Here is a 25,054-nt window from a genome sequence, read left to right as displayed (position 1 = left end):
ACCAAATAGCAGCAGGGTTCGAGTAGGTATTATTCTGGTGGTCCACCATTAATAAAAATGTTGATTGGATAAACTGTGTTTACTATAACCAACAGAGGTTTGTTTACTATACTAGAGATGCTCTAAGGGGAATAGCAAAACAGATGCTACCAGCAAAATGGCATGGGGAAAATTGACTGGCCTTAGACATGATTCTGGAGAAGGCAGTGGCACCCCAGTCCAGTACTCTTGCCTGGAAAATCCCATGGACAGAGGAGCCTGGTGGGCTGCAGTCCATGGGGTCGCTAAGAGTTGGACATGACTGAGCGATTTCACTTTCACTTTTCACTTTCATGCATTGGAGAAGGAAGTGGCAACCCACTCCAGTGTTCTTGCCTGGAGAATCCCAGGGACGGGGGAGCCTGGTGGGCTGCCGTCTCTGGAGTCACACAGAGTCAGACATGACTGAAGTGACTTAGCAGCAGCAACAGTGCAGCTTTACTCTGTAATAGTTTATTTCTTCTCATTAACTGTTACAGAGTTAAAGGATTGGCAACCAAGATCATTTTAAAACTTTTCTTTTTAAAGTTTAATCTTAAAAGACTTTTTGCCAAATCTGGTTTGTCTCCCTTTCTATTCTTCCCTTTTGTCACCAGATTATTCTTAAATTTCTCTTTATTTTGCTGAAAAATAGTTAGATTTTTATTTATTTTCTTCAAGTACTTAAGTAATGTAACTTATACTTTTATAATGAAGGTCAAAGAAGTGAAATGTCACGATATTTGATTTCATTAGCATTTTTTTTTTTTTTTTTTTTTTTTTTTTTTTTTTTTTTTTTTTTTAAATTAAATATTTAAATATTACTTAATTCACTTAATTCACATTAATTCACATTTAATTCATACATTTCATCCCCATGATTCATTTATTTTGTAACTGGAAGTTTGTACCTTTTAATCTCCCTCACCTATTTCACTCATTCCCCCTACTCACCTCCCATTTAGCCAAGGCTTGTTTCTTCTCTGTATCTATGAGTCTATTTCTAGTTTGTTATATTTGTTCATTTGTTTTGTTTTTTAGATGCCACATATAAGTGAAATCATATGGTATTCATCTTATGAATGGATGGATGGATAGTTAGATGGATAGATCCACAGAAATTAAATGCAGAGAGGGTATGAAGAGTAGTGGACTTTGAGGCTTCTTTTGTGGCCTACAATACATAGTTAATGTTTCATGACTGTTTTTATAAATTCAAAAAGAAAATATATTCTAGGTTTTTTGTGTGCAGTTTCTGATCTACAGCTTAAGCTATGATCTGAAGCTTTAATCTTCTGTATCTTTGCTTAGTTTTTTTATCTGATCATTTTGTAAGTTTTGAGATTTTTTTATATTTTCTAGTTAATATATACTAGTTTTCTTTAATTTCTCAAAATATTTCAGAGCTTATTGTTAAGTGTTAATGAATTCATGATTGTTATGTATTTTAAACTATGTATTTTTAAACTATTAGGTAATAGTAGTTTTCCCTTAAGGTGTTTTGGGATAAAGTTTTATTTTTGTTTCCTTTTATTTTATTAAAAAAATTTTTTTTATTATTATTATTTTTTTTTTTACTTTGCAATATTGTATTGGTTTTTCCATACATCAACATGAATCCACCACGGGTGTACACGTGCTCCCCATCCTGAACTCCCACCTCCCTCCTCATACCATCCCTCTGGGTCATCCCAGTGCACCAGCCCCAAGCTTCCTGTATCCTGCATCAAACCTGGACTGGTGATTCGTTTCTTATATGATATTATACATGTTTAATGCCATTCTCCCAAATCATCCCCCCCTGCTTTTAAAATTCTTACCCTACTTGTCTTTCTAGTTAATATTTGCCTTATACATAGTTTTTTTCTTCCATTTATTTTGTATGTCTCTGTTAGACAACACTCCAGTGGATCATTTTTTAAAAGAATCAAACATTTAAATCTGTCATTTAATGGGTAACTTAATTGATTTATATATAATTACTATTTTATTAGAACTTATTTCTGTGATAACTTTTGTGTTTCTGTTTATCATGATTTTTTTTTCCCTCCTTTTCTACCCTCTTCCCTTCATACCTTAGAACATTCTCACTTGCCTCTGGTGGGTCTTGTCTGTCTGTATCTCTCTCCCAAATACCAGCTAACCAAACAATCACAATTGTTGTCTGTGATTTTACTCACAGATTGTTACAGGTATCGTATATGAAAACTCAAGTATCAAACTTTGTAGAGTTGAGTTATTTTCTGACTTCATAAATTGTTGGATATCTTTTGGTTCACTCAGTATTTTAGAGTACTTTCTCTGAGAGTCCTTTCAAGCAGGGTTTGAGCGGTTGACTTTGTAAGTTATTAAATGTTTCAGGATATCATATTTAAACAATTCAAATATTTAAGCCACTGCTTACATTTAAACTCCTTTCAACAGTTATTTAATGAGCTATAAAATATCTTAGATGCATAGGCCATTTTCTCTTAAGACTTTTGACAATAATAATCCATTGTTTTCTTCTGCAGTTGTTGATATGAGTCGCATTTTTGTCCTAATCAGTAGTCACTAATTGATTCTTTGCTGTATTCTGCTATTTAACCAAACCATTGTGTTCTTTATTTCAAAAATTATTTCTTCATGCTTAATAATTTCAGTTGTTTATTATTTATAATTACTTGGTTTTGCTTTATGTTTCCAATATTCTTTCTATTTTTGAGATTTGTTATGTGTATTTTGAGTTCTTACTATTATCTGGGCCATTGATTTTGCTTCTTTTTATAAGGTGGCTTCAGTTCAGTTCAGTCACTCAGTCATGTCAGAATCTTTGCAACCCCATGAATCTCAGCATGCCAGGCATCCCTGTCCATCACCAACTTCCGGAGTTTACTCCAACTCAGGTCTGTTGAGTCGGTGATGCCATCCAACCGTCTCATCCTCTGTGGTCCCCTTCTCCTCCTATCCCCAATCACTCCCAGCATCAGCGTCTTTTCAAAAGCATCAGTTTTTTGGCACTCAGCCTTCTTTATAGTCCAACTCTCACATCCATACATGACTACGGGAAAAACCATAGCCTTGACTAGATAGACCTTTGTTGGCAAAGTAACATCTCTGCATTTTAATATACTGTTTAGGTTGGTGCTGAAGAACTGATGCTTTTGAACTGTGGTGTTGGAGAAGACTCTTGAGAGTCCCTTGGACTACAAGGAGATCCAACCAGTCTATTCTGAAGGAGATCAGCCCTGGGATTTCTTTGGAAGGAATTATGCTAAAGCTGAAATTCCAGTACTTTGGCCACCTCATGCAAAAAGTTGACTCATTGGAAAAGACTGATGCTGGGAGGGATTGGGGGCAGGAGGAGAAGGGGACGACAGAGGATAAGATGGCTGGATGGCATCACTGACTCGATGGACGTGAGTCTGAGTGAACTCCAGGAGTTGGTGATGGACAGGGAGGCCTGGCATGCTGCGATTCATGGGGTTGCAGAGTCGGACAGGACTGAGCGACTGAACTGAACTGAACTGAACTAGGTTGGTCATAACTTACCTTCCAATGAGTAAGTGTCTTTTAATTTCATGGCTGCAATCACCATCTGCAGTGGTTTTGGAGCCCAAAAACATAAAGTCTGACACTGTTTCCACTGTTTCCCCATCTATTTGCCATGAAGTGATGGGACCAGATGCCATGATCTTAGTTTTCTGAATGTTGAGCTTTAAGCCAACTTTTTCACTCTCCTCTTTCACTTTCATCAAGAAGCTTTTTAGTTCCTCTTCACTTGCTGCCATAAGGGTGGTGTCATATGCATATCTGACTCCTTATTGCCAAATTCAGACTTAAATTGAAGAAAGTAGGGATAACCACTAGACCATTCAGGTATGACCTAAATCAAATCCCTTATGATTATACAGTGGAAGTGAGAAATAGATTTAAGGGACTAGATCTGATAGAGTGCCTGATGAACTATGGATAGAGGTTCGTGACATTGTACAGGAGACAGGGATCAAGAACATCCCCATGGAAAAGAAATGCAAAAAAGCAAAATGGCTGTCTGAGGAGGCCTTACAAATAGCTGTGAAAAGAAGAGAACCAAAAAGCAAAGGAGAAAAGGAAAGATATATGCATGTGAATGCAGAATTCCAAAGAATAGCAAGGAGAGATAAGAAAGCTTTGCTCAGTGATCAGTACAAAGAAGTAAAGCAACAGAATGGGGAAGACTAGAGATCTCTTTATGAAAATTAGAGATACCAAGGGAACATTTCATGCAAAAATGGGCTCGATAAAGGACAGAAATGGTATGGATCTAACAGAAGCAGAAGATACTAAGAAGAGGTGGCAAGAATACACAGAAGAACTATACAAAAAAGATCTTCACGACCCAGATAATCACAATGGTGTGATCACTCATGTAAAGCCAGACATCCTGGACTGTGAAGTCAAGTGGGCCTTAGAAAGCATCATTATGAACAAAGCTAGTGGAGGTGATGGAATTCCAGTTGAGCTATTTCAAATCCTGAAAGATGCTGTGAAAGTGCTGCACTCAATATGCCAGCAAATTTGGAAAACTCAGCAGTGGCCACAGGACTGGAAAAGGTCAGTTTTCATTCCAGTCCCAAAGAAAGGCAATGCCAAAGAATGCTCAAAGTACCGCACAATTGCACTCATCTCACACACTAGTAAAGTAATGCTCAAAATTCTCCAAGCCAGGCTTCAGCATTACATGAACCGTGAATTCCTGATGTTCAAGCTGGTTTTAGAAAAGGCAGAGGAACCAGAGATCAAATTGCCAACATCCGCTGGATCATGGAAAAAGCAAGAGAGTTCCAGAGGAACATCTGTTTCTGCTTTATTGACTATGCCAAAGCCTTTGACTGTGTGGATCACAATAAACTGTGGAAAATTCTGACAGAGATGGGAATACCAGACCACCTGACCTGCCTCTTGAGAAACCTATATGCAGGTCAGGAAGCAAGAGTTAGAACTGGACATGGAACAACAGACTGGTTCCAAATAGGAAAAGGAATACGTCAAGGCTGTATATTGTCACCCTGCTTATTTAACTTCTATGCAGAGTACATCATGAGAAACGCTGGGCTGGAAGAAGCACAAGCTGGAATCAAGATTACCAGGAGAAATATCAATAAGGTGGCTTAGATTGTTATATTTCTTTCAGAGTGCCTGTGTTACTGCCACATTTCATCCTCCCCTGTACTTCTCCTCAGGACTCTGTATTCTCTTGAAGAATTATCAACTATCTTGGTGTGCTGTTATGTGCGTATGTGTTAGTGTGGAAGAGGGACCTTGGAAGAGTGAAAGGTTGGCGCATACCTTTGAAGACTTCAGGAGGATTTAGGAATAGGATAGGCTTGCTTCTCAGAACTTACAGGGTTGCAGTCTTGTCAGGGAACATTTAATTTTAAGGAACCGTATATGTTGTTTTCTGTTTCTTAAGGGCCCTCTGTTCCTTATCAGTTCCTGGAAAACAGGAACGAGCAGAGCTGCACGCAGCTCTCAGGACTGAGGTCATAAGGCAGAACACATACATGGATTCCTTTCAGTAACCTTTTGCTTTTCTGTAAAACTACTTAGTCATGTTCCTATTTCCAATACATGGATTGTCTTCTGGCCCTGTGACTATTGTTATTCCCCTAGTTACTGTTATTATGCGTCTGGTTTTGGTGTTTTTTACTTAACCTTATTTTTTACCTAAAGCTTCCTTGTATTACAATATATAAGCACACACTGCCATGAATATAGCACTCTTGTCTCACTACAGACTTGGGTCCCCCGCGTCCTTCTTTTCTTCGCCTTCTTTTTGTCGACTCCTGTCCCCAGGTTCTGGTCTGTCAAGAAGACCATAACACAGTCTGTGCTCAACTGCTTCCTATTGGCTTCTGTTCTAGATAATCTTACTCTTCAGAGGACCTCTCAGTCCTTCTCCCTCAGCCTTTCCTCTTTTCCAGGGGCTGCTACCCTTAGGTGTAAATGCTGCTGGGTATTCAGGGGAAGGGGAAGAATGCTTGGCCATCTCTTCTGTCCTGGTTGTCAGTTTTTGCCTCCTCTAGTTTTCCGTACTGTACTTGTATAAACTCATTGCCTTTTGCTTGTGCTGCTGCTTTCTTGCCCAGTGTGAGGAAGGGAGAAGAACATATGAAGAAAATTCTTTTTTCCCAAGATGATTCTCTGCTGTGGTACAGGCTGTCTCCTACTTGCAGTGATTGTATTCATTCAGTGTAAATACCAACCATCTTCTTTCTTTCCAAGGGTTTTTCAGTTTTGTGATAAAAATTTCTGGGATCTATTAAGTTTTCCTCTTGTCTCTGTGATGTTTTCTCAGGTCTCAGTCCTGGAGGGAGCCATCAGGCTATCTTGTCTCTTCTAGTCCTTTCTAAAAATGCTTTTTAATGTATATTGTGTTCAGTAGCTCAGTCGTGTCTAACTCTTTGCGACCCTATGGATTGCAGCATGCCAGTCTTCCTTGTCCTTCACTATTTCCCAGAGTTGGCTCAAATTCATGTCCATTGAGTTGATAATGCCATCCAATCACTTCATCCTCTGGTGCCCGCTTCTCCTGCCTTCAGTCTTTCCCAGCATCAGGGTCATTTCCAGTGAGTTGGCTCTTCATGTCAGGTGGCCAAAGTATTGGAGCTTCAGCTTGAGCATCAGTCCTTCAGTGAATGTTCAGGGTTGATTTCCTTTAGGATTAACTGTTTGATCTCTTTGCATCCAAGGGACACTCAAGAGTCTTCAACACTATAGTTTGAAAGCATCAGTTCTTCAGTGCTCAGCTTTTTTTTTTGTCCAGCTCTCACATCCGTACATGACTACTGGGAAGATCAAAACTATATGGACCTTTGTTTGTCAAAGTGATGTCTCTGCTTTTTAATATGCTGTCTAGATACATATGCTTATTGTCTTTCCTTAATTGGAATTATTTGTACAATTTGGTATGTTTATTTTTACTTAGCAGTAGCCCTTAGAACGGAGAAGGCAATGGCACCCCACTCCAGCACTCTTGCCTGGAAAATCCCATGGACGGAGGAGCCTGGTGGGCCGCAGTCCATGGGGTCGCTAAGAGTCGGACAGGACTGAGCGACTTCACTTTCACTTTTCACTTTTTGCTTTCATGCATTGGAGAAGGAAATGGCAACCCACTCCAGTGTTCTTGCCTGGAGAATCCCAGGGACGGGGAGCCTTGTGGGCTGCCGTCTGTGGGGTCGCACAGAGTCGGACACGACTGAAGTGACTTAGCAACAGCAGCAGCAGCCCTTAGAAACTTCCATATCAGGACAAAATAGATTCTTATGTAAAGTCAGAGAAAAGAGGATACTTTCTACTCAATTAAAAGCCTAAGACTATAAAGCCTTCTGTTTATAACCTTAATTCATTTAATGAACTTTTACTATTATAATCCAAATAAATCACCTCCTAGGTAGTTTTATGCTTTTATGTCTAGATATTCAAAGTTTTATTTATAAACTTCTCTAAGATAGGGATTCAATATATCACTTCACTGTCTCTCAGATTCTAATATGGTGCTTTACTCTTCATATAAATTTAATTAACTTTAATAAACAGAAGTATCTCTCCGCAGGATTTGTCAGCCTCTTTAGAAGCAGTATATGGACAGGCCAAAGAAGGAATTAACTCTGAAGAAATACTGGAGAAATTTAATGACTGGAGGTGTAATAAAAGAGAGGAGTTCACCAATGTTAGAAGTGAAACAGAGACTTGTATACAACGTCTTGTAGCATGGTTCCAGAATACTTTAAAGGTAACAGGAGTTCTGTTGCCTGGTGATGTTGTAGCATAAACCAAGGAATATATGTTTTTAAATTTTCCACATGTAATTTACTTCTTTCTGAAAGCAAGGGAGGGAGGGAGGGGGAGAGAGAAAAAAGAGACAAAAATAAGAATGAGAATGCTGGGATAGAAGAGTGAGGGATTTACCTATTTACATTCTCTGTTTAGGACGTATATGAAAACAGCTTCAGTCAAGCTACAGGTGTAAGATAATATCTGGAGCTTATTACAAGTGAAGTGTTTATTTTACAGCTATAGTGTAGAGGTAACGATATGTGCTTTAGAAGATACAGCTTTCCTCGTTTTGGTTTCTTTTTTAGAAAGATATACGTGTTTTAGCATTAGTTGGCTAACTTGTCATGATTAAAATGTTTGACAGTGTTTAAGTCATTCAGGTTTTAGTTATCTTAAGTATCTTAAAGATATCTAAAATGGGAAATACTAGTCTCGGTTATTAAATGTTAGAAAAGATGTCATAATTTTTTTAGTTCTTATTTATTATTGTAAAAACACTACATAATTTTATAAAAGGCTTTGAGACATGTGGTTTGTATAATGTACTCAGAACCCTAACTGAATTTTTGCCCAATTTTGTTACTGATTCTCTGTTCTTCTGTCTGCTTTGCAACCTCCTGAGCAAGGACTAAGACACCTATGGTATCATTTATCTCTCTGTGTGATTGGTTTCCAAATATGCATTTCTAGCTTTGTTTTGGGGGGGGAAAAAAAAAAACTTTTAATCTCCAGCTACTTCTAGAATTCTTTTTTGATGCTTTCTTATGGATACATTAACATAACTAAGTTATTTCTTTGTCTTCGTTTGTTTCAGAATCATCCTCTGTTTAGGTTGTCTGTTATCTTTCATTTCCATTGCTATTTCCCAAATCTAGACCTCCATAATCACAAATCTGAACCTCTGAAATCAGAGTGACTGCTTATGACCTTTATGTTCTACATTACAATTTTGACCCATGATTTTATTCTACTTTATACCTTATTATAAAGTCTGTTTCCTGATAGGAATTACCTTAGTTTTCCTAATGAGATGAAAACTATCAGAGTTTAATTTTTAACTTTTATTCTTTAGATTCCTCAATTCTAGTAAGTCATCATTAAATATCAGGTATAATCATACCCATTCCTTTGTATAAAGGCTGGTTTTCTCTACCTACTGTCTGTCCAATTTGAACTTGCCACCTGAGCAGTCAAGGTTCTTTACCAGTTGGACAGTCTCTTTTATCATTCCCTCAAAACATCTTGGTCTTGTCCCTGTTTTTTTCTCATACTTTTCCTCTGTATTGTCCTCTCATCTCTCTTAACCACTAATTACTTTAACAAAATCTGTATTTTCTTTAAGTGTGTGAGGTGTGTGTACCTTTTTTTTCCCATGCATAAGGTTTTTGAAGGTAGTACTTTATATTTCTTATGTTTATTTCCTCCACATTATGCAATACATAGGCTAATTCTCCACTCCAAGTATAAGAGTATAATACTAATTGAAATAATTAAATGAGATACTTCATGTTTTTATTTTTACAAATGAGGCCTTTGATCTGTCTGTGGAAAAATCACTGATTTCTGATGACACAATTGATAATATTGATGAAATCCTGAAGAATACTGAGTCAGGTGTCTGCAAGGAGCTGGAGATATCTCTGATTGTGAGTACTGGTATGCCTTAAAGCAAAGTGGTTTTTTTTTTTTTTTTACTAGTTAGACTTAGCTTTCCTTGTAAAAGCCTGTCTGATATACTAATACTGCCAAGTTCTAATCCAAACACAATGAGAAGTCTTATTCTTCCACAGGGTGATATTTTCATTTTGGTAGGATATTTCACATCAAGGAAAAAAAAATCTCATGTATAATTCTAGGAAAACAACTCTTAGATTAATCTGATTCTATCAGATTTCAATAGCACTTAATTCTTAAGTCTGTCATACCCAGTAACCATAAGATAAGACTCTTCAGAGTTTATAAAAGCTTGAAATAAAATCTGAGAGACCTTTTGGAAATGAATACACAAGATTAATCAGTAGCTGTCTTTCCGTACTGTATATATTCTCTATTGCTGTATAAAGCTAAAAATTAGTGTATTTTGTAATGTTAATACTGCTCGCTGGGACCAGCTTTTTAGGTTGCTTACTAAATTGGTTATGTTCTTTATTTTGGTTGGTTATGTTCTTTATTTTGCTTGTTTCTCTTTTCCCTTTGTAATTTTATACAGAGTGACATTAAAAAAATACATGCAAAAAAATACTGTATTTCCACACTGTCAACTGTAAAGTTGTCCTTATTTAGATGGTTCTGTGAGACTTGATTTTAGATGTGGTTGTTAATAAAAATAGTGTTGAAGTTCTATATATTGTTTAGTTTTTATATTTAGCATAGTAGTATTCCTGATTTCCTTTAATGCTCTAGTTTAGACAGCTTTAGGAATAATAGTGTTATGGGAATAAAATTTCCCATATGAACATCTTTGACATCAGTTTCTCTTCTCCCTAGAAAAAGATATATGTTTAAGAAATATTTTGAAATATACAAATTTGTTAAAGGTATCATTTTGAATTTTTTCCATTGTTATCAAAAGTTTTAATTATTTAATTATTTTTGTACTCCTTTATATATAATTCTGTGTGTGTAATTTCATTTAGGAACAAGGTGATGCAGACAAGGAGATCATTTTAAAAACATGTAGTCAAGTACTACAAAAGATCCGTTCAGAGGAAAGCCTTATTGCCACAGTACAATCCAAGTACAAGGACAGTGTTGAGGTTGGAGTATGCTTTATATTATTGGTCTTATATACAGATGCTTTGAAATTTTTAATACTTAAACTTTTCTTAAGTAGTTAACACCCAGTGTGTAGATAAATTATTTACTATTTCTGGAAAAAAACTATAGCCATTGTTAGCTGGTATATATTTAAACTCACCCTATAGTGGGAATGGCAATTTTACTGATAAAATACATTGAGATTTTTTTTTTTAATCTTTGGTTTTTATTATGCTCTCCAAAACATAATTTTTATCTTTTTATTTCTGCCTGTACAAGTTTACAGTAGAAAACTTGCTATATACAGAAAGATAAGGAGGAGAAATAAAAACATTGATTGTATTCCCATTAGCTTAAGAGATATTCAGTGCGAGTTTTCAGAGTATTTCCATTTTGAATGGTAAATTATATGTACATATGAATATTATGTGTATTGCATCATTTTGTAAACTGTTTTGAAAATGTTTTTGTCATTTAATGGTTTTTCATGAACATTTTCCCATATGATTAATAATTTTTCTATACTGTGATTGTGAGTGAATAAAACATCATCTCTTGCATAGATATACGATGTTATTTAACCTTTCATCTGTGTTAGATATTAAGTTTACTTGCATTTTTTTTTTTTAACCATGAAACTGTATGTAGTTTTTGTACATAATCTTGTTTAGTTCCTCAAGTAGATTCCTAAAAATTGTTAATTACTTAGTCAAAAGGAATGAATATTATTGAAACTTGATATATATTGTCAGACTACTTTTGGAAAAGATAAATTCAGTTTACATCCTCACTGGAAATTCCCTTTTGCATTTTCTGTAGCGAAGTGTGTCTGTGTGTCCAGCTTGAAATATTTTTTACCTTGGCTCCTTCGATTGCTAGAATGATATTATTCTAAATAGATATGCAGAAAATCAAGAAGACAGTGGGTAGAATTGTCGTGTTGAAAATAGTAAAATTTTTAACTTCAATCTGAGCTCAGTAAATATTAGTTGAATCTTAATAGAAAGAGTGGTCCGAAGGTGACTGTTCAATAAATATTGCTATTTGTGTGTTGAAAATATAACAACTCTTTCTCTCAGTTTAAGAAACAGATTATTGAATGTTTAAATAAGAGCCCCAGCGTGGATAACTTGCTCTCCATTAAAAAGACACTGAAAGGCTTAAAGGCTCGACTGAGATGGAAATTGGTTGAAAAGAATAATTTGGAAGAAGTAAGAAAACAGTTGGTTCTTAATGAACTCTGTGTGTACCTAATTTTACTTGGGGTCTGCTTCTTAAATACACTCTTTAAAATTATTCACTTTTTGTTTTATATATTTTATCTCTTTTTTCCTCTGTAAGTTACTACGTTAATAATGTAAAACATTTTCCTATGTCATGAAATGTTTTCTAAAAACATTTTACACGGTTGCCTTGGTTGTTAGTAACATAAATGTTTTTGAATAATTTAAAAAACTTTTACTTGGACTGTTACAATGTCTATTAAAAATAAGCCTGTTACATGCTGAGAGGTGACAGGGTGCTCCCCCAAAGGTAGAATTTTGTCATACAGATCAGGATGTCTTTTGTTAACTCTCTTTTTAAAGCCTGGACACAGTATTTCTTGCAGATATTTTAAGTTGTTTTCATATGTAATAGAACAAAAAGAATTAGGACACTTGTAGCCTTTAGGCTTGAAACTGTGAATAAACTGCCATTCTTTGTTCCCTTGAGGATTCCATTTACTTATCAAAGGGGTTTACATTATATCTTAATCCAACTTGAATTAGCTTTCTTCCTCATTGGAGCAGTTAAGCATGGAGTAGAACTAATTTAATAGTTTAAAATTTTTCTAGTTTTATCCTATTCTGGGCTGTAGGACATGAGGTCTTTTTTAGTTTAATTTTTTAACTGTTACAGAAATACATCTAACCTTACAGACATGTACTTTTTAAGGAGGCTTATTTATTATCATTAATGTTTACAGAGTCTTTATGAGTCCTACATTGTTTTTCCTAGGCATGCCACATGTTTACTGATTTTTTAAAATCAAGTTGTAAATGGAGAAATATTCCATGGAATTTAATTGTATTCTAGTTCCTATTTTTAATATTTATTTTATGGTGGCAGTTGGTCATCTTAGAGAAAATCTACAGCAAATTAAGAGATAAGAAAAATCTATGTAATAGACTTTATGGCTTTATTTTTATAATCCCTTTTTGTAGGTTTTAGAAAATTCAGGGTTAGAATAAACTAATATTAAACTAATATTAATTCAACAATTATGTTATGAGGGACCTTAGTGCTAGATATGGAAGGATACGTAAAAATCAGACAGTGATTTGCCATAGAAGTTGCCTTAATTCTTACTAGGAAGAACTTGTTTTCAGTCTACTTTAATAAGCCTGTAACGTTACTTTTTTCTTTCTGGTTAAAGTCTGATGACCATGATGGATCTGAGATTGAAACAATAAAACAAGAAATAACTCAGTTACGGAATAGTGTCTTTCAGGGAATTTATCATGAGCAGGAGGAATATGTAAGTATTTGATTCTTTGAAATGTTGAATTAGTTTTAAAATTGGATTCAAATATCTTTTTATGAAGTGGACTGTAATCACAAGGCTAGAGATTATATTGGCATAGTTTTGTTGGTATGGGAGTTTCCCTGGTGTGTCAGATGGTAATTTGTCTGCAATGCAGGAGACACAGGTTTGATCCCTGTGTTGGGAAGATCCCCTGGAGAAAGGCTTGACTATCCACTCTGGTAGTCTTTCCTGGAGAATTCCTTGGACAGAGGATCCTGGCAGTCTGTAGTCCATGTTGTTGCAAAGAGTCAGACACAACTAAGTGACTAACTGTTGATAGAATAATATTTATGTGAACTTAGATACTAATTTCTGATGACAAAATATTTCATAACCTTTGTTCCAGATGTGAAAATTGCAGAAAAGTATAAGGAAATATCATCTGTAACTTTCTCAGTCAGTGGTAACAGTAGTATAATTACATTAAACTTTTGACTTATCTTCCTTTAAGTCTTATTTTTACAAGAATCAAGATTATCTCACAGACAATTTTGCACATTACTTGTTTTCTGTTTAACATAAAGCCCAAAGATTTTTCCTTTATTAAAATCTATATGATTATTATTTTAGCTTAAAACTGCAGTGAAAACATTAACTGGGCACCATAATTTAGTTGAATATTACAAAATAAAACTACTAGGTTGAGGGTAAGTTTTACCACTGATTTTTGTTACTTTGGAAGAATCAGTCAGCATATCTTGTCTTTAAAATGGAAAGAATATTGAATTTTATATTTTAGGGATAAGGGAAGAAAAGGAAGGTAAGAAACAGTGCTCTGAAGAATAAAAGTACTATGAAAATAATAGGCCCTTTATTATGTGATATTTAGCGAACTTACCTGTGTGTACTTCATTATTCACCTTGTGAATATTGGATAAAATAACTGTATCCCATGAACTTGATAAATGTCTGGAAATTTTACAGAATAAAACATGTGATAAGTGACTTTTCTAAGGATGTTCAGTTGACACGTTTACTTTAAAGTAGCTTTTGTAGAGCTACATGTTTATTTTTTTCTTTCCAGGCTTTTATGATTTTTTTTCCTACATGAAATAGCCAGTATTTTAAAATGTTACTGTGTTCTTATATTTTGAGAACTAGTGACAATTTATGATTCCAGTTGAGTTTTCATCACATTTTTTCATTTTAGCTTGAAAGTGAGTGTGGACTTTGACCTTAGGCAAGATTTTGTGCCTGTATATGTAAGCCAAGCCATTAAAATTTGTAATAAACTTTTTCTTCTGTTAGTAAGGTGGTTAATTTAGATCCAAGTTGACGCTTGGTTTTCATTTATTGTAGTAGAAGGCAAAATCAGTGATTTTATGTCATATGAGGTTATATATATATTATTAGATTAGAAGTCTTGTTAGATATTTAATAAGGGAGGTATCAGGATGTATGATTGAATATACATTGATCTATAATAAAAAATATATATATATTTTTAAATTTAGGCGAAGCTGAGTAGCTTAGTAGAAAAATGGTTCCCTGAGCTTCCTCTACTTCATCCTGAAATAGGATTACTTAAGTACATGGTAAGCTTTGTTTCCTTTGAGAACTACTACTATGCAGAGTGCTGAAAAGTGATGATGTTACAATTATGTATCATTGTTGAATCTGTAATAATCTTGCTATAAAAATGTTTCTGCTGAATGGTTTTTAGTATTAGAACTTTCTCAAGACTGTCTTTCATACTTGCATACTGTATTTTAATTTTTATATCAATTTGCATGTTTTCTGTATTTTCTCTTTTTCTCATGACTAAAGAGAAAACATTTTGCATGGCACTTATTTGAATTAAAGGTGTTTATCTTTTGAATTGATGAAGCAATTTTATCTCCTGTTCCAAGAGTTAGAATAAAAGCAGGACTCTGATACTCATGAAGAATTTATAAACAGAATGTATCTTTTAAAGCAGGCTGGAAAAATTATTCTAGAGAAGTTGAGGTAGAAGTTAAGGTAGATATGTTAATGTGAGTATGATTTTCTAGGCAGTCAGGATTCAAAGCTAGGAGATCAATGTATTAGGACATTGTGGAGCAGGATTGGTAAACTCTGGCTCTCAGGGCCGAGTCTGTTAACTCTGTGTTTTATTATTTTGTCTGCTGCCCATGAGGGTCTAGAGGAGATGTTTATTCTTTAACATTGTCATTAAATTCATGATAATAGTTTAAATATAGTACCTAAAGGAATGTTCACATAGATATCTGAACTGATAAATATATAAGATTAAAGTCCTGTAAACTGTTAAAGCAATTACTGAATAATCTTTTTCAGACTAAACTTTAAAATAATGTGAGATTTTCCTTGCAATTATTTAATTTTGCTTCGAGACTATTTTATGTAGGATGCGTGAGTAAATATGTGATACTATATGGGGCTTGAAAATGAATTTCAAAAATATGCTAATTTGTTTTATTTTGGAAGATTAATCATGGCTTACGATTCTCTTCATTGACCTGCAAAACTGTTAATCATAATCATATGATTGGCTTATGGATACCCTTTATTATTTTAAGGTGTTTTCCTGTGATATGTGCTCTAGGAAATCCCCTGTAGGTTGATTATATATTGTGGATTACTTAAATATGGTGACAACACTTAAAAAACAGAAAATAGTTTCACAGTCCCTCTTACGATTAATAAGACTATACCACAGGAAAACTCAGCTTGATTTAAAGTGTCGATAGTCATGTTTCAGTGCACAAAAGTATCAGGAATACATAGTAGAATTAAATTATTTGAAAGAAATTTTCAATTTTGAAGATTCCGTTTCAAACAGAGGCAGGGGTGTTAGAACTCTGTTAGTTCCTAGAACTGTGGTAGTATTAATTTTTAGACTTCTCATTCCCATTCTATAGCCTTCTTTTTATTTTTCATCATTTTAATATTTTTTAGGAAACACATTAAGTTTCCCAAGTAACATCAGGGTTCCTTGGAAGCAGGGTTCATCCCAGTCATTTTCAGAATCTCGTATAGAGGGGTAGCATGATTAAGTGTATGGTGATTACATTCCGGGTGGGAATTCAAGTGCCAGGACATAGAAAAAATATAAAACTTTAAATATTTTTATTTTATTGGTATCTCCAGTAGAGTTCATGATATCCAATACATCTGATAGTATGTAACTAATTTTGTTATTTGAAAGTGCTGTGGTTGTTTGGTTTCTTGAACTGTAACAAAAACTTGTTCTTAGAACTCTGGTGGTCTTCTTACAATGAGCTTGGAAAGAGATCTTCTTGATGCTGAGCCTATGAAGGAGCTTAGCAGCAAGCGTCCTTTGATATGTACTGAGGTTAATGGGCAGATAATTCTTTTAAAGGTAAGTTTAAGTTCTTTGGACTCATGGAAGATTCAGAGAAGTACCATGTGGTGGTGGAACTTTTACAGCAAAGTAAAGACCCACTGTTTATTTTCTAAATTATATGAATTAACTGGTATCATGATCATGTTTCCAGTTTGGCTGCTGTAACTACCTTGTATTTAAAGTTTCCCTCATTTCCCTAAATAATATATGTTTTTAATAGGATATACTTGCTTTTCTTTTTTCAGGAGAACTTAATATGATCTAGCTAAGATTCAAAGTTCTTATTTTTCTTATGTTTCTATTTGAAATCTCAACTGTTTTGCCAACAGTTTTTTATTCTTTGATTTCTTCTCTTCATTGACCTGCAAAACTGTTAATCATAATAGTTGGATAATTAATTTGGCCTTAGTGGATATATATTGTAGACTATATTTTAAGCTACTGGTAGAATTGTTCTTTTCTTTTTAAATTATATCATTAAAAGCAGATACAAAAACTACTCATGCAATTAAAAAATAAATTTAGATATATTTTAACTTATATAAAAAGTTGAAATGATATATAATTAGAGTGAGATTTTAATCTTAGGACTGCCACTTCCTCTTTTTTGGTAAAAGGGCTATTCTGTGGATGTCGACACAGAAGCCAGGGTAATTCAGAGAGCAGCTGCCTATCACACAGCTTGGAGAGAAGCTAAAGGAGAATCTGGGTTGCTACCACTGATATTCTTATTTTTGTGTAAGGTAAAGTTTTTATGCTAATCTCTTTCAGAAAACATTTTATTTAAAATATGCTTTAGTTACAGCTTTATAGAATAATTCCTTTTAGTTTTTTAAATTGAATATATAGTTGATTTACAATTTTGTGTTAATTTCAGGTATATTAATTTCATAGCACAGTATTTTTGCAGATTATATTCCATTGTAAGATAATGGGTATAATTCCCTGTATTACATAGTAAATCTTTGTTGCTTATCTATTTTATATATAATAGTTTGTATCTATTAACCCCATACCCCTAATATGTCCCTTGCACTTTCCATCTCCTGTTTGGTAACCACAGTTTGTTTTTTATGCCTGAGTCTGGTTCTGTTTTGTATATATATTCATTTGTATTATGTTTTAGATTCCATATATAAGTGATATCATATAGTTATTTGTCTTTCTCTGAGTTATTTCACTAAGCATAATATGCTCTAGGTCCATCCACATTGCTGCAAATGGCAATATATATCCCATTGTATATACCACATCTTCTTAATTCACTCATTTATAAATGGACATTTGGGGTTACATACATGTCTTGACCACTGTAAATAGTGCTGTTTTGTACACTGAAGTGTATATATCTTTAGGATTGTTGTTGTTGTTGTTAGTGTTTTCTGGATATATACCCAGAAGTAGAATTGCTGGATTGTATGGTGGTTCTATTTTTAGTTTTTTAAGGAACTCCGTCTGTTTTCCTTAGTGGCTGTACCAATTTACATTACCACCAACAATGTAAGGGCTCCCTTTTCTCCATATCTTCTCCAAAATTTGTTATTTGTAGATTTTTTGATGATAGCCCTTCTGATAGCTGTGAGGTGATAGCTAGCTCATTGTGGTTTTGATTTGCACTTCTCTAATAATTAGTGATATTGAACATCTTTTCCTGTGCCTGTTAGCCATCTATATGTCTTCTTTGGAAACATATCTATTCTTCTGCTTATTTTTGTATTGTTTTTAATATCAAGTTGTATGAACTGTTTGTATATTTTGGATATGAACTACTTTTGTTAGTCACATCATTTTTTAATATTTTCTCCCATTCCATAGGTTGTCTTCATTTTGTTGATGGATTCTTTTGCTGTGCAAAGCTTTTACGTTTATTTAGACAGTCTTTTCAACAAGTGGTGCTGGGAAAGCTGGATAGCAACATATGAAACAATGAAATTATAGCATTCCCTCACACCATATACAGAAATAAACTCAAAATAGTTTAATACGTAAATGTAAGACAGGAAACAATAGAGCTCCTAGAAAAGAACATATATGAAACACTCTTTGATGTAAATTATTAGCAATGTTTTCTTGTATCAGTCTTCCAAGCAAAATAAAAAAGCAAAAATAAACAAATGAGACCTAATTAAATTTAAAAGATTTTGCTCAGCAGAGAAGTAATTCTTTGTGGAAAAATTATTTTGTACATTCATTGTATACTGAAGATATTTTGAAGAATTTTTCACTTAGATTCTCATTTTCTGTTTTGCTTCTTAGTCTGATCCTATGGCTTATCTGATGGTCCCATATTATCCTAGGGCAAATCTGAATGCTGTTCAGTCCACCATGCCTTTAACTTCAGAAGTAAGTAAAAAAAAACAACAACACATTATTTTCATGGATGTGTCTAGTGAGAAAGTATCACCTAAAGTTTGTTGAGGGTATGCTGCACACTTTCAATGTACAGTTTTGATTGTTTAATTGTCACATCACCCCTGGGATATGAGTTATCCCATTATTACAGATTAGAAAAGCGAGGCTCACAGAGATTAAAGTGACTGGTACAGGGTCCCTCATCCAGAGGCTGAGTTGGGACTTGGGGTTGGAACTTTTTGGCACCAAAGCATAATCCTTATAACTATTAGGCAGTGTCATATGTAAATTGTATAGTATAGCACTTGGTCTTAAGCAGTAGCTTTCATTTCTGTTGTAAATTTGAATTAGTAATAACAGTAAACAATGACCTGATTCTTTCTGCACAGTAACTCTTTCGGCCTCTTTTCTTTTCTAGATGGTCTATGGTCATTGTTTGTAATCCAAGTCTTCTTAGAGACTATAGTCTCTAAGTCATATTAAACATATATATACACACACATATGTGATACATATGTTTACATGATATTACCAGTTACATAATCAGGACTTCTGTCCTTTAATTCTTTCTCTATGCTGTATTGTTTTTAAAGGTTCGTTTGGAAGAAGCGTAGTCACTTCTGAAAAAGTCTTTTAACTAGAGAAAAGGTTCAGTTATTAAAATGATTTGTCTACTTCCTGACTTCTTTTCGTATTATCTATAGGAAGCTTTAAAGGTCATGAAAGGTGTAGCCCAGGGCCTTCATACATTGCACAAGGCTGACATAATTCATGGATCACTTCATCAGAACAATGTTTTTGCTTTAAACCGTCAACATGGAATTGTTGGAGATTTTGACTTCACCAAATCTGTGGTAAAATATAGCGGTTTTATAAATAAGTTCTAGACTTCATTTAGTATTATTAGGCACTTTTGCATCATATGGTAGTTTATTATAAGATCTTTGCCTTTGGTTAAGGTATGTCATGTAGTATAAGCTATTAATCTATTATCAGCTGGATGCTAGGACAAGAGTTTCTAAAATTGTGCATTAAATTTTTTTTAACCATAAGTTTTAGGAGCAACCTAAGTTTTAGGAGCAACCTGAAATTACAGTCGATGGCATTGATAACATTAGCATTAATTATTTTGTCAGTTGGAGCTTCCCTGGTGGCTCAGTGGTAAAGAACCCGTCTGCCAGTGCAGGAGACATGGGTTCAATCCTTGGGAGAAGTACATGGCAACCCACTCCTCTTTTCTTGTCTTGGAAATCCCATGGATAGAGGAGCCTGATGGGTTACAGTCCATGGAGTCACAAAAGAGTGGGACATAACTTAGAGAACAAATAAAAACAGCAAACAACAATTATTTTATCATCATCAAGAAACATCTGCTACTCTCCCAATCAATAGATTAGATTTAGATATACATGCTTTGCTATTTTATTAGTGGGCATTTTTAGAAACTTGGGAATCTTGGACTCTTCCATTTAGTTTAAGTTCTAGTTTGATGACATTGACTGTTAATTTGGTGTCATGTTACCTCAGAAGAGGCAGTTTGTAGCAGTAACATATCAGATAAAGAGAATATTGTGATATTTTTTTTTTCTTTTTGGTAGAATAAGTAGTTTCAAAATACAATCACAAGGGAGCATTTCTCTTTATTAAAATATAATTCACATATGATGTGTACATTTCAGTACTAATTTTAATATAGTCACAATATTCTGCATCAGTCACCACTGTCTAATTCTGAAACATTTTTATCACCCTCAGAAAGAAACCCCACACTGCTTTGCAGTCACTCCTCCTTTATTCCTCTATTAAGTCTCTTGGAAACCACTAATCCACTTTCTGTCCTTATGGACTTAACTTATTGTGGACATTTTCTGCATATGGAGTCATACAATATGTGGCTTTTTGTGATTAGCATATTTCATTCTGCATAATGTTTTCAAGATTTATCCATCTTGTAGCATGTGCCTGAACTTTATTCCTTTTCTAAAAAATTTTTTATAACATAACCACATTTATTTCAGAATGTATTCCAGTATCAAATGGTAAAGTTCAGCAATGCAAAACCGAAATTCTTTTGCACCAATTTAATAATTTTACACATGATAATCCAAATGTTTCATTGCTACTCTCAATTCTTCCCACCCCTCTCCTTCCGCATCTGTGTCCATAAGTCCATTCTTTATGTCTATGTCTCTATTGCTGCCTTGCAGATAGGTTTATCAGTACCATCTTTCTAGATTCCATATATATATACATTAATATATGATATTTGTCTTTCTCTTTCTGACTTACTTTACTCTGGATAATAGGCTCTAGGTTCATCCACATCATTAGGACTGACTGAAATGCATTCCTTTATATGGCTGAATAATATTCCATTGTGTATATGTACCACAACTTCTTTATGCATTGATCTGTTGATGAACATCTAGGTTGCTTCCATGGCCTAGCTATTGTAAATAGTGCTGCAGTGAACATTAAGGTACATGTGTCTTTTCTGATTATGGTTTTAAAATGCCCAATTAGTATTTCATTGTATGGATGTGCTGTACTGTGTTTTTACATTCATCAGTTTGTGGGTACTTGGGTTTCTACTTTTTGATTATTCTGAATAATGCTTCTGTGAACATCAGTATACAAGTTTTTGTGTGGAGATATGTTTTCCTAGGGAAGGAATTATTGGGTTATATGGTAGATGTCTGTGTTTCACTTTTTAAGAAACAAAGCTGTTTTCTGAAGTGTCTGTACTGTTTTACATACTCATCAGTGATAATATGAGGATTCCACTTTCTCAGCATCCTTGCCAATATTTATTGTGTGTGGAGTTCCCTTTTGATTAGTAAAAGTCAGAATGCTTTATATATTGGTCATCTGCAAGTCATAGAATAATGCCACCTGTTTATATACAGTTCAGTGGTTTTCATGTGGTACCTCAAAAAGATGGGAAAATAAAAATGTAAAACTGTAATGAAATGCTTGATTATAGAGGATTTATACAAATAAAATTTGCTGAAAGGTTTATTTTAATATTTATTTGAAGATTAGGATAGCATCTTAAAAATAACTGAATCCTCAGCGTGTTTTTAAAAGTTCTCTATTCTTAGGAATCCTGGTTAGTTTACCAAGGCATGCCATTCTCCCAACTATAAATATGAGTCCAAGGTATTCTTCCTGATTTATACTGATTTGTCAGCTGTTATGCGCACGCTCAGTTGCTTCAGTCGTTTCCGACTCTTTGTGACCCCCCCCCCAGCCAGGCTCTTCTGTCCATGAGATTTTTCTAGCAAGAATCCTGGGGTGGGTTGCCATTTCCTCCTCCAGGAGATCTTCTCAAACCAGGGATTGAACCCATGTCTTGTGTGTCTCCTGCATTGTGGCAGATTCTTTACCATTAACCACTGGGGAAAACCCTTAAAATTATTTATTCTGAAATATGGGTTGAACTCACTTCTTGCTTCATTTTTTACCCTAATCTCAGTTGAAGTACTAGCCAGAAGAGTAATTTGAAAAGTAGTCCATAGTCAAAAACATTGCTTTTCAGACTTTACATTGCATGTGATTCTCCTGGGAATCTTGTTAAAATTCAGTTTTTAGAAATTGAGGTGAAATTACTATATGACAGTATATGTTTCAAGTGTACATAAAATGCAGATTTTTATTCAGCATTTCAAATTTTGTGTTTCTAACAAGTTCCCAGGTGTTACTATAGCTACTGGTCTTTTTAAGTACTACTCCCAAACTATCCTACTCTGAGAAGCAAGGATAAGGATGGTTGCTGCTGCTGCTAAGTCGTGTCCGACTCTGTGACCCCATAGACGGCAGCCCACTAGGCTCCTCTGTCCCTGGGATTCTCTAGGCAAGAATACTGGAGTGGATTGCCATTTCCTTCTCCAATAAGGATAGTAGGAGAAGATAATTAACACTTAGCGATATATGCTAAGTAATTAGTGTGCTGATTATCTTTACCTTTACAATAACTCTGAGGTAGTTACAAGTTAATTTCCTTTGTACAAATTAATTAATTTAGGCTCAACGAGATTAAAGCCAAAGGTCATATAGCAAGTAAATGACAGAGTGAGTATTGCAGTCAAGGTTTATCTGAATCCAGGGTTCATGTTCTTGTCATTGATCATCCTTTTGACACATTAGAAATGGTATACTTAGAAAATGGTCAGTAAGGAAAGAAGGTACTTTATACTTGTGCTTTTTAAAATTACTTATAATTTTCAGAGTTAGAAAATAGCACTACCTCTTGCCCTTGTGAAGTGTATTTTTTAAGAAAGTGCTAAATTTTATTGAATCAGTGATTCTTAATATTTAATCTGGAGTCTACAATGTGCAGTGTATCCGTAGTCTCACTGTTAAATTTCATGAGACTGATTTTAAGAGCAGTTTATAATAGTGGAAATTAGGTAAAAATATTTCAAAGTGGAGAGAGAATAGATTATTTCAAATGAATATTTTTTGTGTTGATTAAATGCAGATTACTTCACAGAAAGCTGCCTCAACTGTGTTGTCTCTAAAATATTTGACCTACTGTTTTTTTAGAGTCAGCGAACCTCAGTGAACATGATGGTTGGTGACTTAAGTTTGCTATCACCTGAATTGAAAATGGGAAAACCTGCTTCTCCGAGTTCTGACTTATATGCTTATGGCTGCCTTTTATTGTGGGTATGTTACATTTTTATTGAAACAAATAAGTCATTTTGTTGTTGTTAAGTGCTTAGTTGCTCACTCGAGTCCAGCTCTTTGCCATCCCATGGACTGTAGCCCACCAGACTCTTCTGTCCATGGGGATTCTCCAGGCAAGAATACTGGAATGTATTGCCATGACCTCCTCCAAGGGATCTTCCCAGCCCAGGGATAGAACCCAGGTCTCCTGCATTGCGGGCAGATTTTTTACTGTCTGATCCATGAGGGAAGCTCAAGATTGCCACCACTGAGCAACTAACACTTTCACTTTTCACAGGAAAACATTGAGGGAAAAAGGCCATTTTTGCCTTTATAATAATGCATTATACAGGGATATATAGTGTGTGTAGATACACATATACTGATGTGTTATATTTCAGTATAAGAAAGATGATGATCTGAAGTCGTTTTCTTCAATATATTAAAATGTCTCTGAACATGTAGAGACATTTGTAATAACCAAAAGTGGGAAAACCCAGATGTCCATAAACAGGTAAATGGATAAATAGTCTACTGTGTATTCATTGGAATACTTGTTATCATTTTTATTTAGTTGCTAAGTTGTGTCCGACTCTTTGTGACCCCATGTACTGTAGCCTGCCAGGCTCTTCTGTCCATGGGATTTCCTAGGCAAGAATACTGGAGTGGGTTGCCATTTCCTTCTCCCTGGGATCTTCCTGACCCAGGGATTGAACCCACGTCTCCTGCATTGGCAAGCAGATTGTTTACCCCTGAGCCACTAGGGAAGCCCTGTTGGAATACTACAAAGTAATAAAAAGGAATGAAGTATTACAAGCATGCCTTGTACTGCTCTTCACTTTATTGCACTTTTCAGATATTGTGTTTTTTTATATATTGAAGATTTGTAGCAACTCTGCATTATTAGATTATGGTTGGCATTTTTTAGCAATTAAGTATTCTTAAAGTATGTATATTGTTTTTTAGATATAATGCTATTGCATACTTAATATGTTATGGGAAGCCAGAAAAATTGTCTCACTTTTTTATTGCAATTTTCACTTCATTGCAGTGATCTAGAACTGAATTCTCACAGTCTCCAAAGTATGCCTTTATACCCAGTAATATGGAGGAATCTCAAAATAATTCTTCTAAGTTAAAAAAGCTGAAGGAAAGAAAGAATGCATACTTATGGTTCTATTTATATAGAATTCTAAAAAGTGCAAACTTACCAACGGTGATAGAAAGGAGATTTGCAGTGGTCTGGGGTTTGAGGGTAGAGGGGAAGGGAGGGATAGATTACAAAAGGGCGCAAGGAAATGTTTTTTGCACGATCACCATGTTCATCGATAATGGTGATAATTTTGTAGAAGTATATATCATATATATTTTAAATGCACGTGGTTTATTGTACATGACTTACACCTCAATAAAGCTATTATTAAAAGGGTGTTTATATCTACCCAAGTAGTAATCAGTGGGAATCCCATGCCCCAGTTAATCCTATGTAAGTTTTAGCCTTATGTTGTCATATGTATTTAAAGTTGTCTGGTTTCATAGAACCATGATAGCTATAGAAATGATTATTGTACTGGCATGATTTTTGT

General features: G+C 34.6%; 1 protein-coding gene across 3 annotated transcripts in view; it reads left to right on the top strand.

Annotated features, from left to right (window-relative positions):
• The window catches only part of STK31 (serine/threonine kinase 31), a 70,567-nt gene that overhangs the window by 25,731 nt on the left and 19,782 nt on the right, over positions 1-25,054 (top strand). For 2 of the 3 annotated variants that reach the window (XM_044946742.2, XM_025291286.3), the window contains 11 exons: positions 7,595-7,774; positions 9,348-9,464; positions 10,455-10,574; positions 11,655-11,786; positions 12,992-13,093; positions 14,596-14,676; positions 16,338-16,463; positions 17,066-17,191; positions 18,705-18,791; positions 19,505-19,654; positions 23,346-23,468. In XM_044946742.2, coding sequence (XP_044802677.2) covers positions 7,595-7,774; positions 9,348-9,464; positions 10,455-10,574; positions 11,655-11,786; positions 12,992-13,093; positions 14,596-14,676; positions 16,338-16,463; positions 17,066-17,191; positions 18,705-18,791; positions 19,505-19,654; positions 23,346-23,468 — 1,344 coding nt within the window. The remainder of the gene's footprint in view (positions 1-7,594; positions 7,775-9,347; positions 9,465-10,454; positions 10,575-11,654; positions 11,787-12,991; positions 13,094-14,595; positions 14,677-16,337; positions 16,464-17,065; positions 17,192-18,704; positions 18,792-19,504; positions 19,655-23,345; positions 23,469-25,054) is intronic. The other variant, XM_044946743.2, reaches the window with a different exon arrangement.

The sequence above is a fragment of the Bubalus bubalis genome, chromosome 8, assembly GCF_019923935.1.
Source record: "Bubalus bubalis isolate 160015118507 breed Murrah chromosome 8, NDDB_SH_1, whole genome shotgun sequence".
Lineage (NCBI taxonomy): Eukaryota > Metazoa > Chordata > Mammalia > Artiodactyla > Bovidae > Bubalus > Bubalus bubalis.
This window is presented reverse-complemented; position numbering and strand designations above follow the sequence as displayed.